At 35.4% G+C, this 19,033-nt stretch overlaps 1 protein-coding gene across 2 annotated transcripts in view; it reads left to right on the top strand.

Moving 5' to 3' along the window:
* The window catches only part of COL24A1 (collagen type XXIV alpha 1 chain), a 416,052-nt gene that overhangs the window by 318,534 nt on the left and 78,485 nt on the right, over positions 1–19,033 (top strand). For both annotated transcript variants that reach the window (XM_053693893.1, XM_053693894.1), the window contains exons 38-42: positions 4,812–4,865; positions 6,483–6,590; positions 9,361–9,414; positions 11,771–11,824; positions 16,522–16,578. In XM_053693893.1, coding sequence (XP_053549868.1) covers positions 4,812–4,865; positions 6,483–6,590; positions 9,361–9,414; positions 11,771–11,824; positions 16,522–16,578 — 327 coding nt within the window. The remainder of the gene's footprint in view (positions 1–4,811; positions 4,866–6,482; positions 6,591–9,360; positions 9,415–11,770; positions 11,825–16,521; positions 16,579–19,033) is intronic.

Here is a 19,033-nt window from a genome sequence, read left to right as displayed (position 1 = left end):
AAATACAGGCGTAGGCTGAAATATACGCACGTAACTTGTATGCTACGCCGTATATGTAATACCAAATTTGCGTAAAATCTGGCATCGCCGGCTTTTGCGGGCGACGCTCTATATGTAATGGAGGCCCACATGTTCTATCTAAATCTGGGTTTCATATCTCTTTAACCTTTTTATTGATAGAGCAATCAGCCCCCATATAACAATACAATTTAAAGGGATATAAAACAGTAAATAAATGCTAAACATAGTCATGTATTCAAAGCTTTAGAATAATATATAGATGTTACGGTACCAACAGGATACCAATGGTTAACACCAGATGAACAATGTCCTGAATATGGGATCAGCAACTCACAACCCAGCCAGTTTTCAGGTTTAAAACAGAATGACATTTATTAAAGGCTATATGCCTAGTATTTATGCAGGTCTGACCCCAGCTGGGGGGTTGAAAGAATATTGTACATTAGATAGAGAGACAATGACCTTTGACAGGCCACAATAGTATTACATTACTTCAGCAGATAACAAGTTAAACACAAGACACACTTGATCCTTTCTTATCACTGGGGCGTCTGCTCTCTAGATGTGATGGAACAATGGGAATGTTTATCACTTAAACTTAATTATAGCTGATGCCAGCAAACCTGTCTTTAGAAAATAGCTTCTTAAAGCTGAACAGAGTTAACCCTTCAAGTACTGACAGAGAGGTCTGTCACAATAGATTTATTTTTTACAATTATACTAGATGTTTAAACATTGAAGATATAAGTTTAAAGGTTTAGTTTCTATAAAGTAATAGGCATTGTCATGTTTAAACATACATTTTCCCTTATCTGTCTCTCCTGCTTAGGGCAACTAGGGACAAGTATAACACATGCAATAAAAGACACTGTGCAAACAAGGCTGAACCTGTTTGTTAATTACTTTAACAATCCTATGTCCCACACAGCCTTGTTTGTACAGTGTCATTTATTGCTTTTTATATCTGTCACTGTTATACAACAAAATTAAAAATGCAAGTATATTGCAAAGTTCTTTATCTACACTTATATTACTATCTCATATTGGTTAATATCCCATTAAGATACCATTTATTTAACTCAACAGACCAAAACAACCCTACACCAGTCTGTGAAACAAAGTATAAAACTTGTGGTCTATTCCAAACCATTAGACAAGACGGATAGAATGAGTTACTTGTCTTTTTGTGCAGTTTTCATATTCAAAGTCATTCTAGACCTTTAGAAAACCCATTTGTTGATTTTTTTCAGTAGCATTGCGCTTTTTTAAAAATTACATAAACACCTTGTAACTACAAACAATTGTCTGATGTCTTGCAATAAATAAAAATGCCAGCCAAGTACACAAGCTTTCTGAATACATTAACACACCGTTTGCTGCAGATTCCTCCTATCTCTTGCCTAATATGGAAGAGCCAATCTGGACTTGTAGCAGGAGTAGACACAGCTTAGCAAAATTTAGAGGGACGGTCTACAATAGAATTTTTATTGCTTTAAAAGATAGATAATCCCTTTATTACCCATTCCCCAGTTTTGCATAACCAACACAGACCTAGTTTCCATTGAGGTGGTAAAGTTTGGAAACTGGTGCTAACATAAAATTTCTCCATAGACTTTAGTGGAGATAAATGTTTTTACCGACAGTTCCCAAACTTTAGCCACAGTTATAATAATACACATTTTATCTCTGTGATTACCTTGTATCTAAGCATCTTCTGACAGCCCCCTGATCACATGACTATGACTATTTATTACCTAATGACTTGCAGTTAGTAATGTGTTGTGCTAACTCTTAAATAACATCTCGGGCGTGAGCACAATGTTATCTATATGGCCCACATGAACTAGCAGTCTCCTGTTGTGAAAAGCAAATAAAAAAGCATGTGATAAGAGGCTGTCTGTAGTGGCTTAGAAACAGGCAGAAATTTAGAGGTTTAAATGTTATAAAGTATATTAATATAACAATGTTGGTTGTGCCAAGCTGGGGAATTGGTAGTAAAGGCTTTATCTATCTTTTTAAGTAATAACAATTTTAATGTAAACTGTCCCTTTAAATTGCTTCACAGTATATTTGCAGAGTTGGCTTGTTAAGGTCTGTAGAGTGCATATCCAATGCTCTGAATAGAAAAAAAAACAATTTTCAGGGATAAATTACAGGAAAAGGGGACAAAATAAATAAAAAAGTGTATTGCAACATTTTAATACACATAATGAAACATTTTATACTAAAATTTTGAGAATTGAACATCTCTATTCCATTTTATTCCAAAATACTTTTCAGTCACATTTTCACATAATCTCTGGATTTACCTAATTAAACAGTTGTGTTCATTATACATATTATGAATCAATATAATTTGTTAATTGGTTCAATGATAAATTAGCTGTTATCTATCATCTTCCTTTTGGCCATGTATATATTGCTACTTCAGAGATCTCTAAAAATTTACTTGAAAAACCTGTGAAATGCCTGCTAATTATTTTAGGTTTTGTGTATTTATATTGTACATATATATAAGTCATGCAGTTTTACTAATTCATATCTATGGTCTTCTGTTAGTACGGCTTATTGAATGAAATAAAAATAATTTGTTTATACCCTGTATTCTATATTTTAATAGACTTATCTAGAGTGGAATCCCTTCAACATACAATATTGTGAGACCTGATTTAAAACATAATTGATAGAGAAATCACATATGAAAGACAATGTCCGTGTAAGAGTTATATTTTTGTCTCTCTGCGCTTTAGCAGGTGGTGTTGCATGTAGTAATATGTTTATTCAGTACAACATTCTTTAAATTCATATTATTAATAGCATGGACATTCAAACTTTCTGTATAAGCATGTGTGGTCATGGAAAATAAATATTAAGTAAGATGGAAGGTATCCTTAAAAGGACAGAAAATGTAAATCTTCACAATATATTTATGTTTGTAAAACGTCTTCTTTTGAAAGTTATTCTTGCGCCTGGGATACAATTTAATGTGCACAACAAGCCGCATACATGCTCCTTATACCAGTGATGTCACGTGCGATGTCTGTAGCAGTGCTCTCTACTGGCAGTGGCATATATGCACATTTCAAGTTGCTGAGTTATCTTTTAAAAGAAGCAAACATATTTCAAGTCACGTTCAACTTGGATCACTATTATATACTCTGCATTACTGATTCAAGTACTTAAAGGGGCAGTTTAGCCAAAATTGTTCTCCCCTTCAATTTGTTCAACTGCTCAACTCATTTTGATGGGTTGTAGTTCCCAAAAAACAAAATGAGCTATTTTATATACAAAAAAAACCTAAATGAGTAATATCTCATACATTTTATACTCTGCAGCTCATATAAAAGGTCATTGAAAACACACATTTAAGGAAAAACAATTTTAGAGTACACTATATAAGTTGTACAATGACTTTGTTTATCTATATGTGATTGGTGTCACAGCTATATTTGAAAACTTCAATAAAAATAGTTTACCAAAAATGCTTCAAATCAAATACATACATTCTGCTCATCACTTCAGATTTTATTTTTATTCTCGTTAATTTCATCATAATTTTTATTAAAAAAAAAACCCCATTAATTTAAACATGGCAATGTTACAAATAGCATGCGCTGGAATTACACAGTGGAACGCAAATATCACTTTCATGAAAGCGATATTTAGAGCTCCACTTGTAATGTGGCCCTAAATAAATGTTACATGTAATTATGTATTCAACACAAAGATAAACCTTAAAATAATATGCAGATGTAGTTTTAAAATGTATATATATATATTTTTTTTAAACAATGAAGAAATAAGTGTAAAGGTTTAGCACCCATTAAATTATGGTTGCTGAAATGTTGTATCCTAGATTTCCCTATGTTTAAAAGTCTGTTATCTTATCCCCTCGGCTGAGACCAGTTAGGGACACATAAATAAACCACTAGATTAAAGCGTTCAGGCTCCCTTTTATAAAGGAACACATTTGGGGGTCTATTTATGTAGGTGCGGACAGACATGACCGGCTATAGCGAACCATGTCCGCCGCACATCGATAAATGCTGACAGCATACGCCGTCGGCATTTATCATTGCACCAGCAGTTCTGGTGAACTGCTGGTGCAATACCGCCCCCTGCAGGGGGTGTCAATCAACTCGATCATATTTGATTGGGCTGATTGCTGTCCGCAACCTCAAGCGGAGTGGGTCTGAGGCAGCATCCGCTGCTTCATAAATAGACCCCATAATCTACTTTCTGCTTTTTGGCTTTCTCCATTATTATTATTATTATTATTATTATCATTATTATCAGTTATTTGTAGAGCGCCAACAGATTCTGTATCTGCAGGTCTTTATTTGTGGCCAGGTAGCATGTTTTTTTTTTTAATTTAATTTCACCAGACAGAGACGGTTTTCCTGTTATCATGTGCCAGGCACATACAGCAACTTTGACTGGTGAAATGAAAAGAGCAGGAACGGAGACGTGACGCCTTTTGTATTTCATAGTAATATATCACACTTAAATTCTAATTGCTTTTCATTAAATTATGTTTAAACCAATATAAAATACTCCGTCATCTGTTTGTATGAAGACAAATAGTGTTGATAAGAGTAATTACAAAACTGTCTCTCGCCATCTACAAACTTAAAACGATGTTTACACAATGAGTATTACTAAGACTAATGTTATCGGGCTGTCAGTGGAGCGGAAAGAGAGATTACACAGATGAGTTTATATCATTTACTGCCGTTATTTTTTAGCTGCATTGTAACCAGCTGTATCCTCTTTTTATTCTAAATATACAGGGGCCAGATGGAAAAATGGGAAATCCGGGTCAAAGAGGTCGTCCAGGCAAAAAGGTAATTAATTCCGCGCCTCAGCTATGAAGAAATTTCTCAGACATCAGCTGGTGACTTGTATAAAAGGGAAGATGTTCGCACCGGCAAAAGAACTGTTTCGGACAAATCAAAAAAATGATTTGATTCATCCAATATTTGTTAAAGGAGTCGATTGGAATTTGTTAATTAAAATCCAATTGTCTGATATTATCTATGAAAAATGTGTTCCGGGTAGCAGAAGAGTTAAAGTAGCAGCTAGTGCTACTGCTACAAGCCAGCAGCACAACATATATATTAATAAATTAAATTCACTTGATATGAGTTCCTTCTGTAAATGTAATTACCACAAATGTAAATGTGTAAATATGTAAACTATAGACATTTGTTTTGTTATAAATGCACATTCGTTAAGGAAACACAGATATTTGTCTCGTTTTCACTAAACAAATATTAAAACAAATAAAGCAGAAAATTTAAAGAAAATTAATGAACAATGACAACTTTGTCATTATTCATTTGTTTCCTTTAAATAGTTAAAATACTTACCTTTAGCGCCCTGGAGAGCTGCGCTAATCCTGTCCTCTTCTTCACAGAGCCCCATAAAAGGAAGTTAAGCGTGGCGCCTCCCAAGCCCTGCACTACAGAAGAAGGTCTGTTAGTGCAGGCCCAGGGATCCGCCATGCTAAACCTCCTATTAGCGCACCACAGGGCTCCGTGAAGAAGGATTAGCGCGGCTCTCCAGTGCGCTAAAGATACTTTACGCTACAGTTGAGCATTTTCACCTGTAGCAAAGTAACATGTACATTTGTTTAACGGAAACAAATGTAAATGTTCCACAAATGGTCTTTGTTTAGTTTAAAATGAGAAAAATACAGAATAACACGTTAACTAATATTCAGGTTTACAAAGTATTTTGAATATTCAGAAATCTTTTGCCCGTGCACATGTTTAGTAAACAGAAGATGATTATAATTATCTATCTTAATCTGCCTATCTATCTATCTAACCATATGTCTGTCTTTCTGTCTATCTATCTATCTATCTATCTATCTATCTATCTATCATCTGTCTGTCTATCATCTATCTATCTATCTATCTACCTATGTCTATATATGTAATCTATTTATTATCTGTCTATCTATTTATCTATCTGTCTGTCTGTCTATCTATCTCTCTATCTATCTATCTATCTATCTATCAATCTATCATCCTTTTGTCTATATCATCTATCTATCTATCATCCGCCTATCTATCTATCTATCTCTCATTCATCTGTCTGTATGTCTGTCTGCCTATCTATCTATCTATTTACCTATCTATCTTCTGTCTGTCTGTCTATCTATCATCTATCTAGCTATCATCTGTCTGTCTGTCTATCATATATCTATAATCTGTCTGTCTATCTGTCTGTCTCTAAAACGTGCCCCCTTTGGCGTCCAGCAAGAGGTGCGCTTTGTGATTGGCTACAGTGTGATTCATCATTTTACACTGAAATAGGCTATGCGTTGTGGGCAGAGGAACGGCGGAATGTATAAGGAAATTAAACAGTTCTTATTTATATATTTTAGCGTCTACAATGATTTTAATCAATGAAAGTGCCCAGCATTGACTTTTTTTATTACTAATAAAATGCCACAGGGAGAAAAGGGGCAAATGGGACCAGTTGGAGAAATTGGAAGTCTGGGTGAGCCGGGAGTGCAGGGCAGTTCCGGGCTTAAGGGTGCACGAGGAACAAGAGGGCTGCTGGTTTGTATTATTTTCATATATAATTATGTTGCAAAACAATGTTTAAAGGGCCATGAACCCCCTATTTTTCTTACATAATTCACACAGATCATACAATTTTAAACAACTTTCCAATTTACTTCTATTATCAATTTTTTTTATTCTCTTTGTATCTTTATTTGAAAAGCATGAATGTAAGCTTAGGAGCCAGCCCATTTCTGGTTCAGCACCCTAGGTAGCGCTACATTTAGCCACCAATCTGCAAGCGCTACCCAGGTAGCTGAACCAGAAATGGTCCGGTTCTTAAGCTTTACCCTCCTGCTTTTTCAAATAAAGATACCAAGAGAATGAAGAAAATTTGATAATAAGAGTAAATTAGAAAGTTACCTAAAATTACTGTTCTATCTTAATCATGAAAGAAAAAATGTGTGTTTCATATCCCTTTAATTGTTGCTCTTCATTACAATCCAAAATACCACTGTAATATATACTGTATATGCTGCATTGTAATATATACTGTGTATGATGCATTGTAATATATACTGTGTATGCTGCATTGTAATATATACTGTGTATGCTACATTGTAATATATACTGCGTATGCTACATTGTAATATATACTGTGTATGCTGCATTGTAATATATACTGTATATGCTGCATTGTAATATATACTGTGTATGCTACATTCTAATATATACTGTGTATGCTACATTCTAATATATACTGTATATGCTGCATTGTAATATATACTGTGTATGATGCATTGTAATATATACTGTGTATGCTGCATTGTAATATATACTGTGTATGATGCATTGTAATATATACTGTGTATGCTGCATTGTAATATATACTGTGTATGATGCATTGTAATATATACTGTATATGATGCATTGTAATATATACTGTGTATGATGCATTGTAATATATACTGTGTATGCTGCATTGTAATATATACTGTGTATGCTACATTGTAATATATACTGCGTATGCTACATTGTGATATATACTGTGTATGATGCATTGTAATATATACTGTATATGATGCATTGTAATATATACTGTGTATGCTGCATTGTAATATATACTGCGTATGCTACATTGTAATATATACTGTGTATGCTACATTGTAATATATACTGTATATGCTGCATTGTAATATATACTGTGTATGCTGCATTGTAATATATACTGTGTATGCTACATTGTAATATATACTGTGTATGCTGCATTGTAATATATACTGTGTATGCTGCATTGTAATATATACTGTGTATGCTGCATTGTAATATATACTGTGTATACTGCATTGTAATATATACTGTGTATGTTACATTGTAATATATACTGTGTATGATACATTGTAATATATACTGTGTATGCTACATTGTAAGATATACTGTGTTTGCTACATTATAATATATACTGTATATGCTGCATTGTAATATATACTGTATATGCTACATTGTAATATATACTGTGTATGCTACATTGTAATATATACTGTATATGCTACATTGTAATATATACTGTATATGCTACATTGTAATATATACTGTATATGCTGCATTGTAATATATACTGTATATGCTACATTGTAATATATACTGTATATGCTACATTGTAATATATACTGTGTATGCTACATTGTAATATATACTGTGTATGATACATTGTAATATATACTGTGTATGCTACATTGTAATATATACTGTATATGCTGCATTGTAATATATACTGTATATGCTACATTGTAATATATACTGTATATGCTGCATTGTAATATATACTGTATATGCTACATACATTCATGTAATAATGATCTGTAAATTCCTGTTATACAATTTTAATTGACTTAAAGTGAAAGTAAAGTATGACGCACCTCTATGCCGCAACGCAAACTACATATAAAAATAACTTGACTTTAATTCATGATTTTTTTCTATCATCTAATAAGCTTATAATGGTGCCTTTCAATCTGAATATTTAATTTGCCGTCCCTCAGCCTGGATAAAAAAAAAATATTTAGAAATGATGAATAGTGTCTTTACTGTTCTTATTGGTCCCCCAGTGGCATCTGAATATCCTCACTCCACGCCCCCAACTTCAACTACGCATGCGTGTCTCATTGAATTCTCTCCCAGTTTCCGAAGTGCGTTTATGAAACACGCATGCGCATTGTCCACAACAGGCAAACTTGCAAAAACAGTGAATGATCAGTGTGCTCTTCGGGAATTATTGACGGAACAGGAACAGCTAACACGATCACTGCTACGATACAAAATAATGAATCGAGTGATTCATTGTTTTAATATGTATCACAGCAGAGATTGTATTTTATCGCATGCGCAATGGATGTAGCTGCACGGGAGCACGCACGGATGAACACGTAAGAGCGGATGGGACCGCTCTTACTTGAAATATAGCTAAACCAGGAAATGAGCGGGGGGGGGCGGAGGAACATAAAAGATGGTATGGTCGAAAAATCGTAAATATATAAAAAAAAAATAATGAATAAAAAAAAAAAAATGCTAAATGAGGAATCCATTACATTATTTATTTGTGTAAAAATTTACTTTCACTTTAATTTTGGTTTTAATTTGCAATAGTTGAAATAAATTGTGTATATATAACAACTTGTCACTTGCAAAAAAAGGAGGAAAGAAAAAAACTGTGTTTTAAAAAAAAACTGTTTTTTTTTACTGCTGTTTGTTTCTCTTAAAACATTTTTTTTTTACCATGTGCCTAAGTTTACTCTTTGTTAAATGTTTAATTCTCCTTTTGTGATAGGGGCCGATAGGCTTAATGGGGCCAGAGGGAGAAGCCGGGATTCCTGGATATACGGTATGGCGTTAGTATATACAGTGTGTTTGGTACAGCTGTTTACATGTAGCACAGATCTTCTCTGCATGCACAGTGGTAACGCTACACTGTTTTTTTTTATTGATTTAGCAACTATACTTAACATTCCTTAGAAAACCCTGTAGTGTTAGCTAATTACTAAAGAATTCTCAAAAATATCTTTGGAAATGATGGATTATATAGAGAAGCAAAACCATTGCTTCTATATTATATGGTTCATAATGCTGATGGAATAAACCTGTATGATTTAGTTTTAAAAAAAATCCTTCTGATATGTTTGCAGACTGTGTCTATTAATTAGTTAAAAGGACGGTAAAATTAAACACTCAGGATTCAGTTAGTGCGTGCAATTTTAAAAACATTTTTAATATGCTATTATCAAATTTGCTTTGTCCTCTTCATATCCTTTGTTGAAGAATAAACCATGGAAGGCTGATAGGAGGTCTGGAGTGTGCATGTGTCTTTAGCATTTTATTGCAGATGTGTTTGCAAAATTGCTGTAAACATTGTTGTAAGCACTGCTGCCAGATGGCTACAGAAATATGCATGCTGCTAAACTCACTTAAGATTAACCTTCAACAAAGGATACCAAGAGAACTAAGTAAAATTGATAATAGAAGTAATTTGGAAAAGTGTTTAAAATTGCATAATCTGTCCAATCAATTTAAGTTTAATTTTTATTTTACTGTCCCTTTAAATAATGACTTTCCAATTAAAAAGTCTAGAGATGGCCAAATTCATTATTTTTAAAGGGACACTGTACCCAAATTTTTTCTTTTGTGATTCAGATAGAGCATGACATATTCAATATTCTGTTGTTTTTTTCAAATAATTATGAACTTTTTCCTTTATCGAAGTCACATTCAAATGTTGATTTCCATACACTCAGTTGTAAATCTATGAGAATATGTTATCATTAAATAAACACACACCTGCTCTTTGAACGTTTTTCCTTTTCCAGTATATCCGTCATTAATAGTGGTGATAAAATTAAAGGGATGCTAAATAGTTAATAAATTATGAGGTTTTCAAAGCAAAGATTAGCCTAAGAATATCATGTAAATGTTTTATAACAGTTATATTATTTGTTTAAACATTGAAAATATAAGTGTAAAGGTTTAGTTTCTATAAAGTACTTTAGGTTCTATAATGTAATGGGCACTGCCTTGTTTGAATCGGTTTTCTATTTGTCTCTGTGCAAACAAGGCTGTAGGGAAACCCTTTTAGATTATCCTTGTCTGGACAGTCACTTGCCTGTTTTACATATGTCCCTAGTTGTCCTAAGCAGGAAAGACTGATAAGTGAAAACTTAAAGGGACAGTCTCCTTGAAAATTGTTATTGTTTAAATAGATAGATAATCCCTTTATTACCCATTCCCCAGTTTTTGCATAACCAACACAGTTATTTAAATATAATGTTTACCTCTATGATAACCTTATTTAAGCCACTGCAGATTGCCCCTTATCTCAGTGCTTTTTAGAAATTTGCTGGTTCTGGTATAACGATTATGCTTCTCCACTGGAGTGAGCTGAATGTTATCTATATGGCACACATGAACAAGCACTGTCTAGCTGTTGTGCTGAATAAGGGGTGGTCTGCTGGAGCGTAGAAACAGACCAATTTAGAGGTTATAAATTAAATTTATATAATTGTGTTATTTGTGCAGATCTGGAGAATGGGTAGTAAAGGTGTTATCTATCTTTTTAAATAAAAAAAATCCAGTAGACTGTCCTAAACTAAAACATTGTGGTGTCCAATACATTATAGGGGAATTTAGGAAGTGCTCTATGGGTCCTGAGTGATACTTCTGCTGTGTGTTTAACATATTTGTGGGGGTTAAACACACAGAAGTGTAGGGTCGATAGTCTTAAAATGACTTAAAATTAGAGCACGCATTTTTTTAAATATTGCATGCTCTGTCTGAATCATGAACATATAGGGGTCGATTTAACAAGGGCCGAATGGCCCCTGTTCCCCTTGTTTCCGCGCGAGCCTTCAGTCTTAAGACCGCTGCTCCTTAACTGAATTCGCCGCCTCTGAGTGGCATACAGCAATCAACCCGATGGAATACGATTGGGTTGATTGACACCCCCTGCTAGCAGCCGATTGGCCGCAAATCTGCAGGGGGCGGCATTGCACAAGCAGTTCACTAGAACTGCTTGTGCAATGCTGAATGCAGACAGCGTATGCTGTCCACATTCAGCTATGTCTGTCAGACATGATACGCTACAGACATTAGTAAATCTGCGCCATAATGTTAACTTTAATTGTTTATATATATTGTCTTTATTATAAAACATTGGATTCTTTTTTTTATTTATTTTGTTCTTAATTTAGGGTCACCAAGGTCCAATAGGACCACCCGGACCACCGGGACCAAAAGGAGAGAAGGTGAGTTGTAATGTATAATATTCTGATACCTAAACCTCAGATATCTTTAACTGCAGGACTGTAGTTTATATGTTATAGGAATTCATAAGATTCCAGAAGATGTGATCTAAAATGACCTCACCTCAAACCCAGGATAGGAACTGCTATTTCAAGTGCTTTGTTATGATAATTTATTCTGGGTTATTTCTATGGTTTTACCATGTTTAGACAGAATCAGCCTTCTGAGGGGTCCAAGCCTAATGTAGAAACTGAGGTGAAAAACTATGTAAAAAAATGTTTCTAACATAAATGAATTGAGAATAATGTGCTATGTATACAGAATGACATATCTTTATACAGTCGCATTCTTACGTGTTTACTGCAAAGATGAGTAAAACATTATGTGCTAGATTACAAGTGGGGAGCTCAATTATCGCCCACCCATTCCAAGTTGCTGGTTATTGCTACAGTGACCTTGCGGTAGGAATTAGCACTCCGAAAATTAACCAGAGATAATGGGGCATATGTATCAAGCTCACTATGGAGCTTGATGCCCCGTGTTTCTGGCGAGCCTGCAGGCTCGCCAGAAACAGCAGTTATGAAGCAGCGGTCATAAAGACCGCTGCTCCATAACCTGTCCGCCTGCTCTGAGCAGGCGGACAGACATCACCGGAAATCAACCCGATTGAGTACGATCGGGTTGATTGACACCTCCCTGCTGGCGGCCCATTGGCCGCAAGTCTGCAGGGGGCGGCGTTGCACCAGCAGCTCTTGTGAGCTGCTGGTGCAATGCTGAATACGGAGAGCGTATTGCTCGCCGTATTCAGCGAAGTCTGTCGGACCTGATCCGCACTGTCGGATCAGGTCCGACAGACATTGATAACTAGGGGCCTAGATCTCTAGTTAATTTTCTAACAGTGCCCCAAATGCCTTTAAAATAGAGGGCATTATAGTTTTTTACTTAATAAAATGTACCATATTTTTTTAATAAAAAATAACTGCATTAGGCAGTTTTGGGGCTTTTTAAGTTGGTGGGAGTGGGGTGTTAGAAAAAAAAAATGGCACTGAAAAGTGCCTTTACATTGCGGTCAATGGGAACTGTGTGTTCCCTTAGTCTGCAATGTAAATATATACACTCACCGGCCACTTTATTAGGTACACTTTGCTAGTACCAGGTTGGACCCCTTTTGACTTAGAACGGCCTTAATTCTTCATGGCATAAATTCAACAAGGTGTTGGAAACATTCCTCAGAGATTTGGGTCCATATTGACATGATAGCATCACGCAGTTGCTGCATATTTGTCGGCTGCACATCCATAATGTGAATCTCCCGTTCCACCACATCCCAAAGGTGCTCTATTGGATTGAGATCTGGTGACTGTTGAAGCTATTGGAGTACAGTGATCTCATTGCCATATATTAAAGAAACCAGTTTGAGATGATTTGTGACATGGTACATTATCCTGCTGGAAGTAGCCCTCAGAAGATGGGTAAACTGTAGTCATAAAGGGATGGGCATGGTCAGCAACAATTCTCAGGTAGGCTGTGGCCTTTAAACAATGCTCAATTGGTATTAAGGGGCCCAAATTGTGCCAAGAAAATATCCCACTCACCATTACACTACCATCACCAGCCTGAACCCTTGATACAAGGTTGGATGGATTCATGCTTTCATGTTGTTTACATCAAAATCTGACCCTAACGTCTAAATGTCGCAGCTGAAATCGAGACTCATCAGAACAGGCAAGGTTTTTCCAATCTTCTATTGTCCAATTTTAGTGAGCCTGTGTGAATTGTAGCCTCAGTTTCCTGTTCTTAACTGACAGGAGTGGTACCTGGTGTGGTCTTCTGCTGCTGTAGCCCATCTGCTTCAAGGTTCGACGTGTGCATTCAGAGATAGATTTCTGCATACCTTGGTTGTAATGAGTGGTTATTTGAGTTACTGTTGCCTTTCTATCATCTCGAACCAGTCTGCCCATTCTCCTCTGACCTCTGACATCAACAAGGCATTTTCGTCCACACAGTTGCTGCTCACTGGATATTTTCTCTTTTTTGGACCATTCTCTGTAAACCCTAGAGATGGTTGCGCATGAAAATCCCAGTAGTTTTTTAAATACTCAGACCAGCCTGTCTGGCACCAACAACCATGCCACGTTCAAAGTCAAAGGCTTAATGAATAAAGGGTGATTTACAAATGATTAATGGACATGGAAAAATATTACCTATCAGACATATGAAAGAGCAGAAAAAAACAGGAATGTAAGCATAGGAGACGGCCCATTTTTAGTGGGTAGATCTCGTTGAGCTGGTCATTTGAAAAGTAGATCCCAACACAAAAAAGTGTGGGCACCCCTGAGATAGATCATACAATTTTAAACATCTATCCCGTTCACTTATATTATCTAATTTGCTAAATTCTCTTGGTATCCTTTGTTGAAGAAGCAATAAGGCACGACTAGGAGGTAGCTGAAAGCCAATAACAAGAGGCATATATTTGCAGCCACCAATCAGCAGGTTCTGAGCCTACCTAGATATACTTTTCAACAAAGGATACATAAAGAATAAAAAAATTAGATAATAGAAATAAATTGGAAAGTTGATTAAACTGGCAAGCTCTATCTTAATCATGAAAGAAAAAACATGGGTTTCATGTCCCTTTAACTCCTTTAATGATTTTTATAAATATTTTTGTAACTTTTCAATATAAACATCTGTTTTAGAAGTAACTATAATACTTGGAAAAAATTCCAACAGCTTTATAAGTCCAAAAACATCTCCTAAACAATTGAGAATGCTGAAACCCAAACAAACTCTATATTGTGACTACTATTTCTATAAAGAAACATATTAATAGAGTGAGAGTCTCTGGAAAAGAAACATCTGTATGAGTGAGACATCCTTGCAAAAAATAAAGACATCTTTATATTAGGAACCACATGTATCATATTTAGTTGTTCAAGTAAACTATACATATATAGAAACCACATGCAAAGTGTGCTGAAAAGGAAACTAAAAGTAAAGATGGTGTCACCTGACGTTGGCCAAGGCAGAGTTTAGTGGATACATTGTGGATTAAAATATTATTGATTGAGGAAACATTTGGTAACAGGTAACAAAGGAGCTATTCATCTAAATAACAATATATCCAGGATCAAACCCACAGATAATATATGCACCTTAAAGGGATATGAAACCCCAAAAATGTATTTTATAATTTAGACAGAGCATACCATTTTAAACAACTTTCCAATTTACTTCTAATATTTCATTTGCTTCCTTCTCTTGTTACCATTTATCAAAAGGTTTATCTAGTAAGCTCAGGAGCAACAAAGAACCTATGTTCTAGCTGCTGATTGGTGGCTGTATATATATTGTCATTGGCTCACCCATGTTTTCATTTAGAAACCATTGTGTATTAGAGCTCCTTCAATAAATGAAATCAAGAGAATGAAGACATTTTTATAATAGAAGTAAACTGGAAAGTTGTTTAAAGTTGTATGTTCTACCTAAATAATGAAAGACATGTTTTGGGTTTCATGTCCCTTTAATATAATGAACATCAGAGTAATATTTATGATACAAGTTAGTTATTATAGCCTAGACCAGAGACGGCTAACCTTGGTACCCCTAATATTTCTGTACTACATTCCCCATAATACTCAATTAGACTGCAGGGTGCCTAGGCATCATGGGAAATGTAGTTTCAAAACATATGGGGTGCCAAGGTTACCCATCACTGGCTTAGACCAGGAATATGAGCAGTAGAACAACTTAAACAGATCTAATTAAAACAATTTTAAAAAGGGGGGAAAAGATAAGCTATGCACCAAAAATAAATAATAAATATTATATAAAAGTATATTGGTGAATATGGATAGGTGATTTGACAATTTAGATGTTTAAACAAATGTTCCCCTTGACATTCTAATATTTAAATCTCACTACAGAACTCATGTTAATATTTGAATTACAACTTATGAGTAATTAAAGTGATTTTTACTTGGTGCAGAAGCGTGTTTGAAAAGCTTTCTTCTAGACCCTGTAGGATTTCAAAACAACTAAAGCTGCACACGTGATATACATGTAACATGTTATTAGCAAACATATAATTATTGAAGAAGTTACATTTGTATGTATTGTAAACCAGATTAGGCAAAATGTAAAATCTATAACAAAGCTTAAATTTGCTTGAATGGATACTAAAGTCAAAACTAAACTTTAAGTATTCAGAGAGAGCTTTTAATTTTAAGAGACTTTCTAATTTAGTTCCATTACCAAACTGTACACAGTCTTGTTACTGAGCATGTGCAAGTGTTCACACTGTATACGTATATGAGTCTAATTGGTTTATAGCTGTCACATGATACAGTGGGCCAGCAGAATTAAGTCAATTTTGAAATTTTTCAGAAAAATATATTGCTCTTTTAAAATTCAAAATAACACTGGTACAGTCTTTTTATGATGCATTTGTTGATTATGCAACTCTACTCTACTTTTAATTTTGCTGATAATAAAATATGATGACAAAGGAGCTGTTTTATTTGTATCCATTGATTTGTGTAATTGTGATAATCTATCTAGTATATATATATATATATATATATATATATATATATATATATATATATATATATACTGTATATATAGTGTTGTGTTGTAATCAAATGTCCTATCCTGTAAGAACCCCATTTAATGGAATCTATTCTTTCTATTGTAGGGTTATCCTGGAGAAGACAGCTCTGTATTAGGACCAGCGGGTCCCCCAGGTGAACCAGTAGGTTTTTCTCTAAAACATTCTTGCACTAGGTTTTCTCTAATTTACTAACATCAGACAGGTAGAATAAATACATTTTAGTTTCAAACTGTTGCCTTTGCAACAAAATAATAAGTTCATCAAACCTTTATTTTGTCTAAGAATGTTTGCAAGTTAAATATTGTTCTCGGGGGGTTGTTACTTGATTGTGCTCAATAATTAGTTGGATTGTTTAAAAAGATAAACAATACCCATTCCCCAGTTTTGTATAACCAACACGATTATATTAATACACTTGTTACCTCTGTGATTACCGTGTATCTAAGCATCTGCAGACTGCCCCCTTATCTCAGGGCAGTTAACGACTTGCATTTAAGCCAATCAGTGCGTTCTCATGTGAAACTCCACAGGAGTGAGCACAGTGTTATCTATATGGTACATTAACGAGCTCTGTCTTGCAGTGAAAAGCTAATAACATGGACTGTGGTAAAGGTGGTCTGCAGGATCTTAAAAACTGGTGGAGATTTAGCGTTGTGGATGTTATAAAGTGTATTAATATAACATTATTGGTTATGCAAAGCTGGGGAATGAGTAGTACTGCATTATGTCATTTTTAGCTGGTGGTTATTAACATCTAAGACTATTTCAAAATAAGTAGCCTAGAAAAGCAGCACAGGTAGTTTTTTTAAATAGTTGTTTATTTAACCTATTATTTACTTTCTAAGACAAGTACTAAATAAATCCAATATATATCTAGGCATTTTTACCCTTCTTGAGCCATGCATTTTGCATGAGTAGTCTTACTCCTTGGTTCATTAAGCCTAACATTGTGTAAGAGTAGTCTAACTCCTTGGTTCTTGGAGCCTCACATTGTGCAAGAGTAGTCTAACTCCTTGGTTCTTGGAGCCTCACATTGTGTAAGAGTAGTCTAACTCCTTGGTTCATGGAGCCTCATATTGTGTAAGATTAGTCTAACTCCTTGGTTGTGTAAGAAAAGTCTAACTCCTTGGTTCCTGAAGCCTCACATTGTGCAATAGTAGTCTAACTCCTAGGTTCATGGAGCCTCACATTGTGCACGAGTAGTCTAACTCCTTGGTTCATGAAGCCTCACATTGTGGAAGAGTAGTCTTAACTGCTTGGTTCTTGGAGCCTCACACTGTACAAAAGTAGTCTAACCCCTTGGTTCATGAAGCCTCACATTGTGCAAGAGTAGTCTAACTCCTTGATTCGTGTAGCCTCACAATGTGCAATTATAGTCTAACTCCTTGGTTCATGGTGTCTCACATTGTGCAAGATTAGTCTAACTCCTTGGTTCATGGAGCCTCACAATGTGCAACAGTAGTCTAATTCCTTGGTTCATAGAGCCTCATATTGTGCAAGTGAAGTCTAACTCCTTGGTTCCTGAAGCCATATATTGTGTAAGATAAGTCTAACTCCTTGGTTCCTGAAGCCTCATATTCTGTAAGAGTAGTCTAACTCCCTGGTTCATGAAGCCTCACATTGTGTAAGAGTAGTCTAACTCCTTGGTTCTTGGAGCCTCAGATTGTGCAAGAGTAGTCTAACTCCTTGGTTCATGGAGCCTCATATAGTGTAAGATTAGTCTAACTCCTTGGTTGTGTAAGATTAGTCTAACTCCTTGGTTCCTGAAGCTTCATATTGTGTAAGATTAGTCTAACTACTTGGTTCCTGAAGCCTCACATTGTGCAAGAGTAGTCTAACTCATTGGTTCCTGAAGCCTCATATTGTGTAAGAGTAGTCTAACTCATTGTTTCCTGAAGCCTCATCTTGTGTAAGAGTAGTTTAACTTCTTTGCTTCATGGAGCCTCACACTGTGCAAGAGTAGTCTAACTCCTTGGTTCATGTAGCCTCACAATGTGCAAGTATAGTCTAACTCCTTGGTTCATGGTGTCTCACATTGTGCAACATTAGTATAACTCCTTGGTTCATGGTGTCTCACATTGTGCAACATTAGTCTAACTCCTTGGTTCATGGAGCCTCACAATGTGCAACAGTAGTCTAACTCCTTGGTTCATGGAGCCTCATATTGTGCAAGTGAAGTCTAACTCCTTGGTTCCTGAAGCCATATATTGTGTAAGATAAGTCTAACTCCTCTGTTCCTGAAGCCTCATATTCTGTAAGAGTAGTCTAACTCCCTGGTTCATGAAGCCTCACATTGTGCAAGAGTAGTCTAACTCCTTGGTTCATGGAGCCTCATATTGTGTAAGATTAGTCTAACTCCTTGGTTGTGTTAGATTAGTCTAACTCCTTGGTTCCTGAAGCCTCACATTGTGCAAGTGTAGTCTAACTCCTTGGTTCCTGGAGCCTCACATTGTGCAAGTGAAGTCTAACTCCTTGGTTCCTAAAGCCTCACATTGTGTAAGAGTCGTCTTACTCCTTGGTTCATGGCGCCTCATATTGTGTAAGAGTAGTCTAACTCCTAGGTTCCTGAAGCCTCATATTGTGTAAGAGTAGTTTA

The sequence above is a fragment of the Bombina bombina genome, chromosome 10, assembly GCF_027579735.1.
Source record: "Bombina bombina isolate aBomBom1 chromosome 10, aBomBom1.pri, whole genome shotgun sequence".
NCBI lineage: Eukaryota > Metazoa > Chordata > Amphibia > Anura > Bombinatoridae > Bombina > Bombina bombina.
Note: the sequence above shows the minus strand (reverse complement) of the source record. Positions and strands in the feature narration are given on the sequence as shown.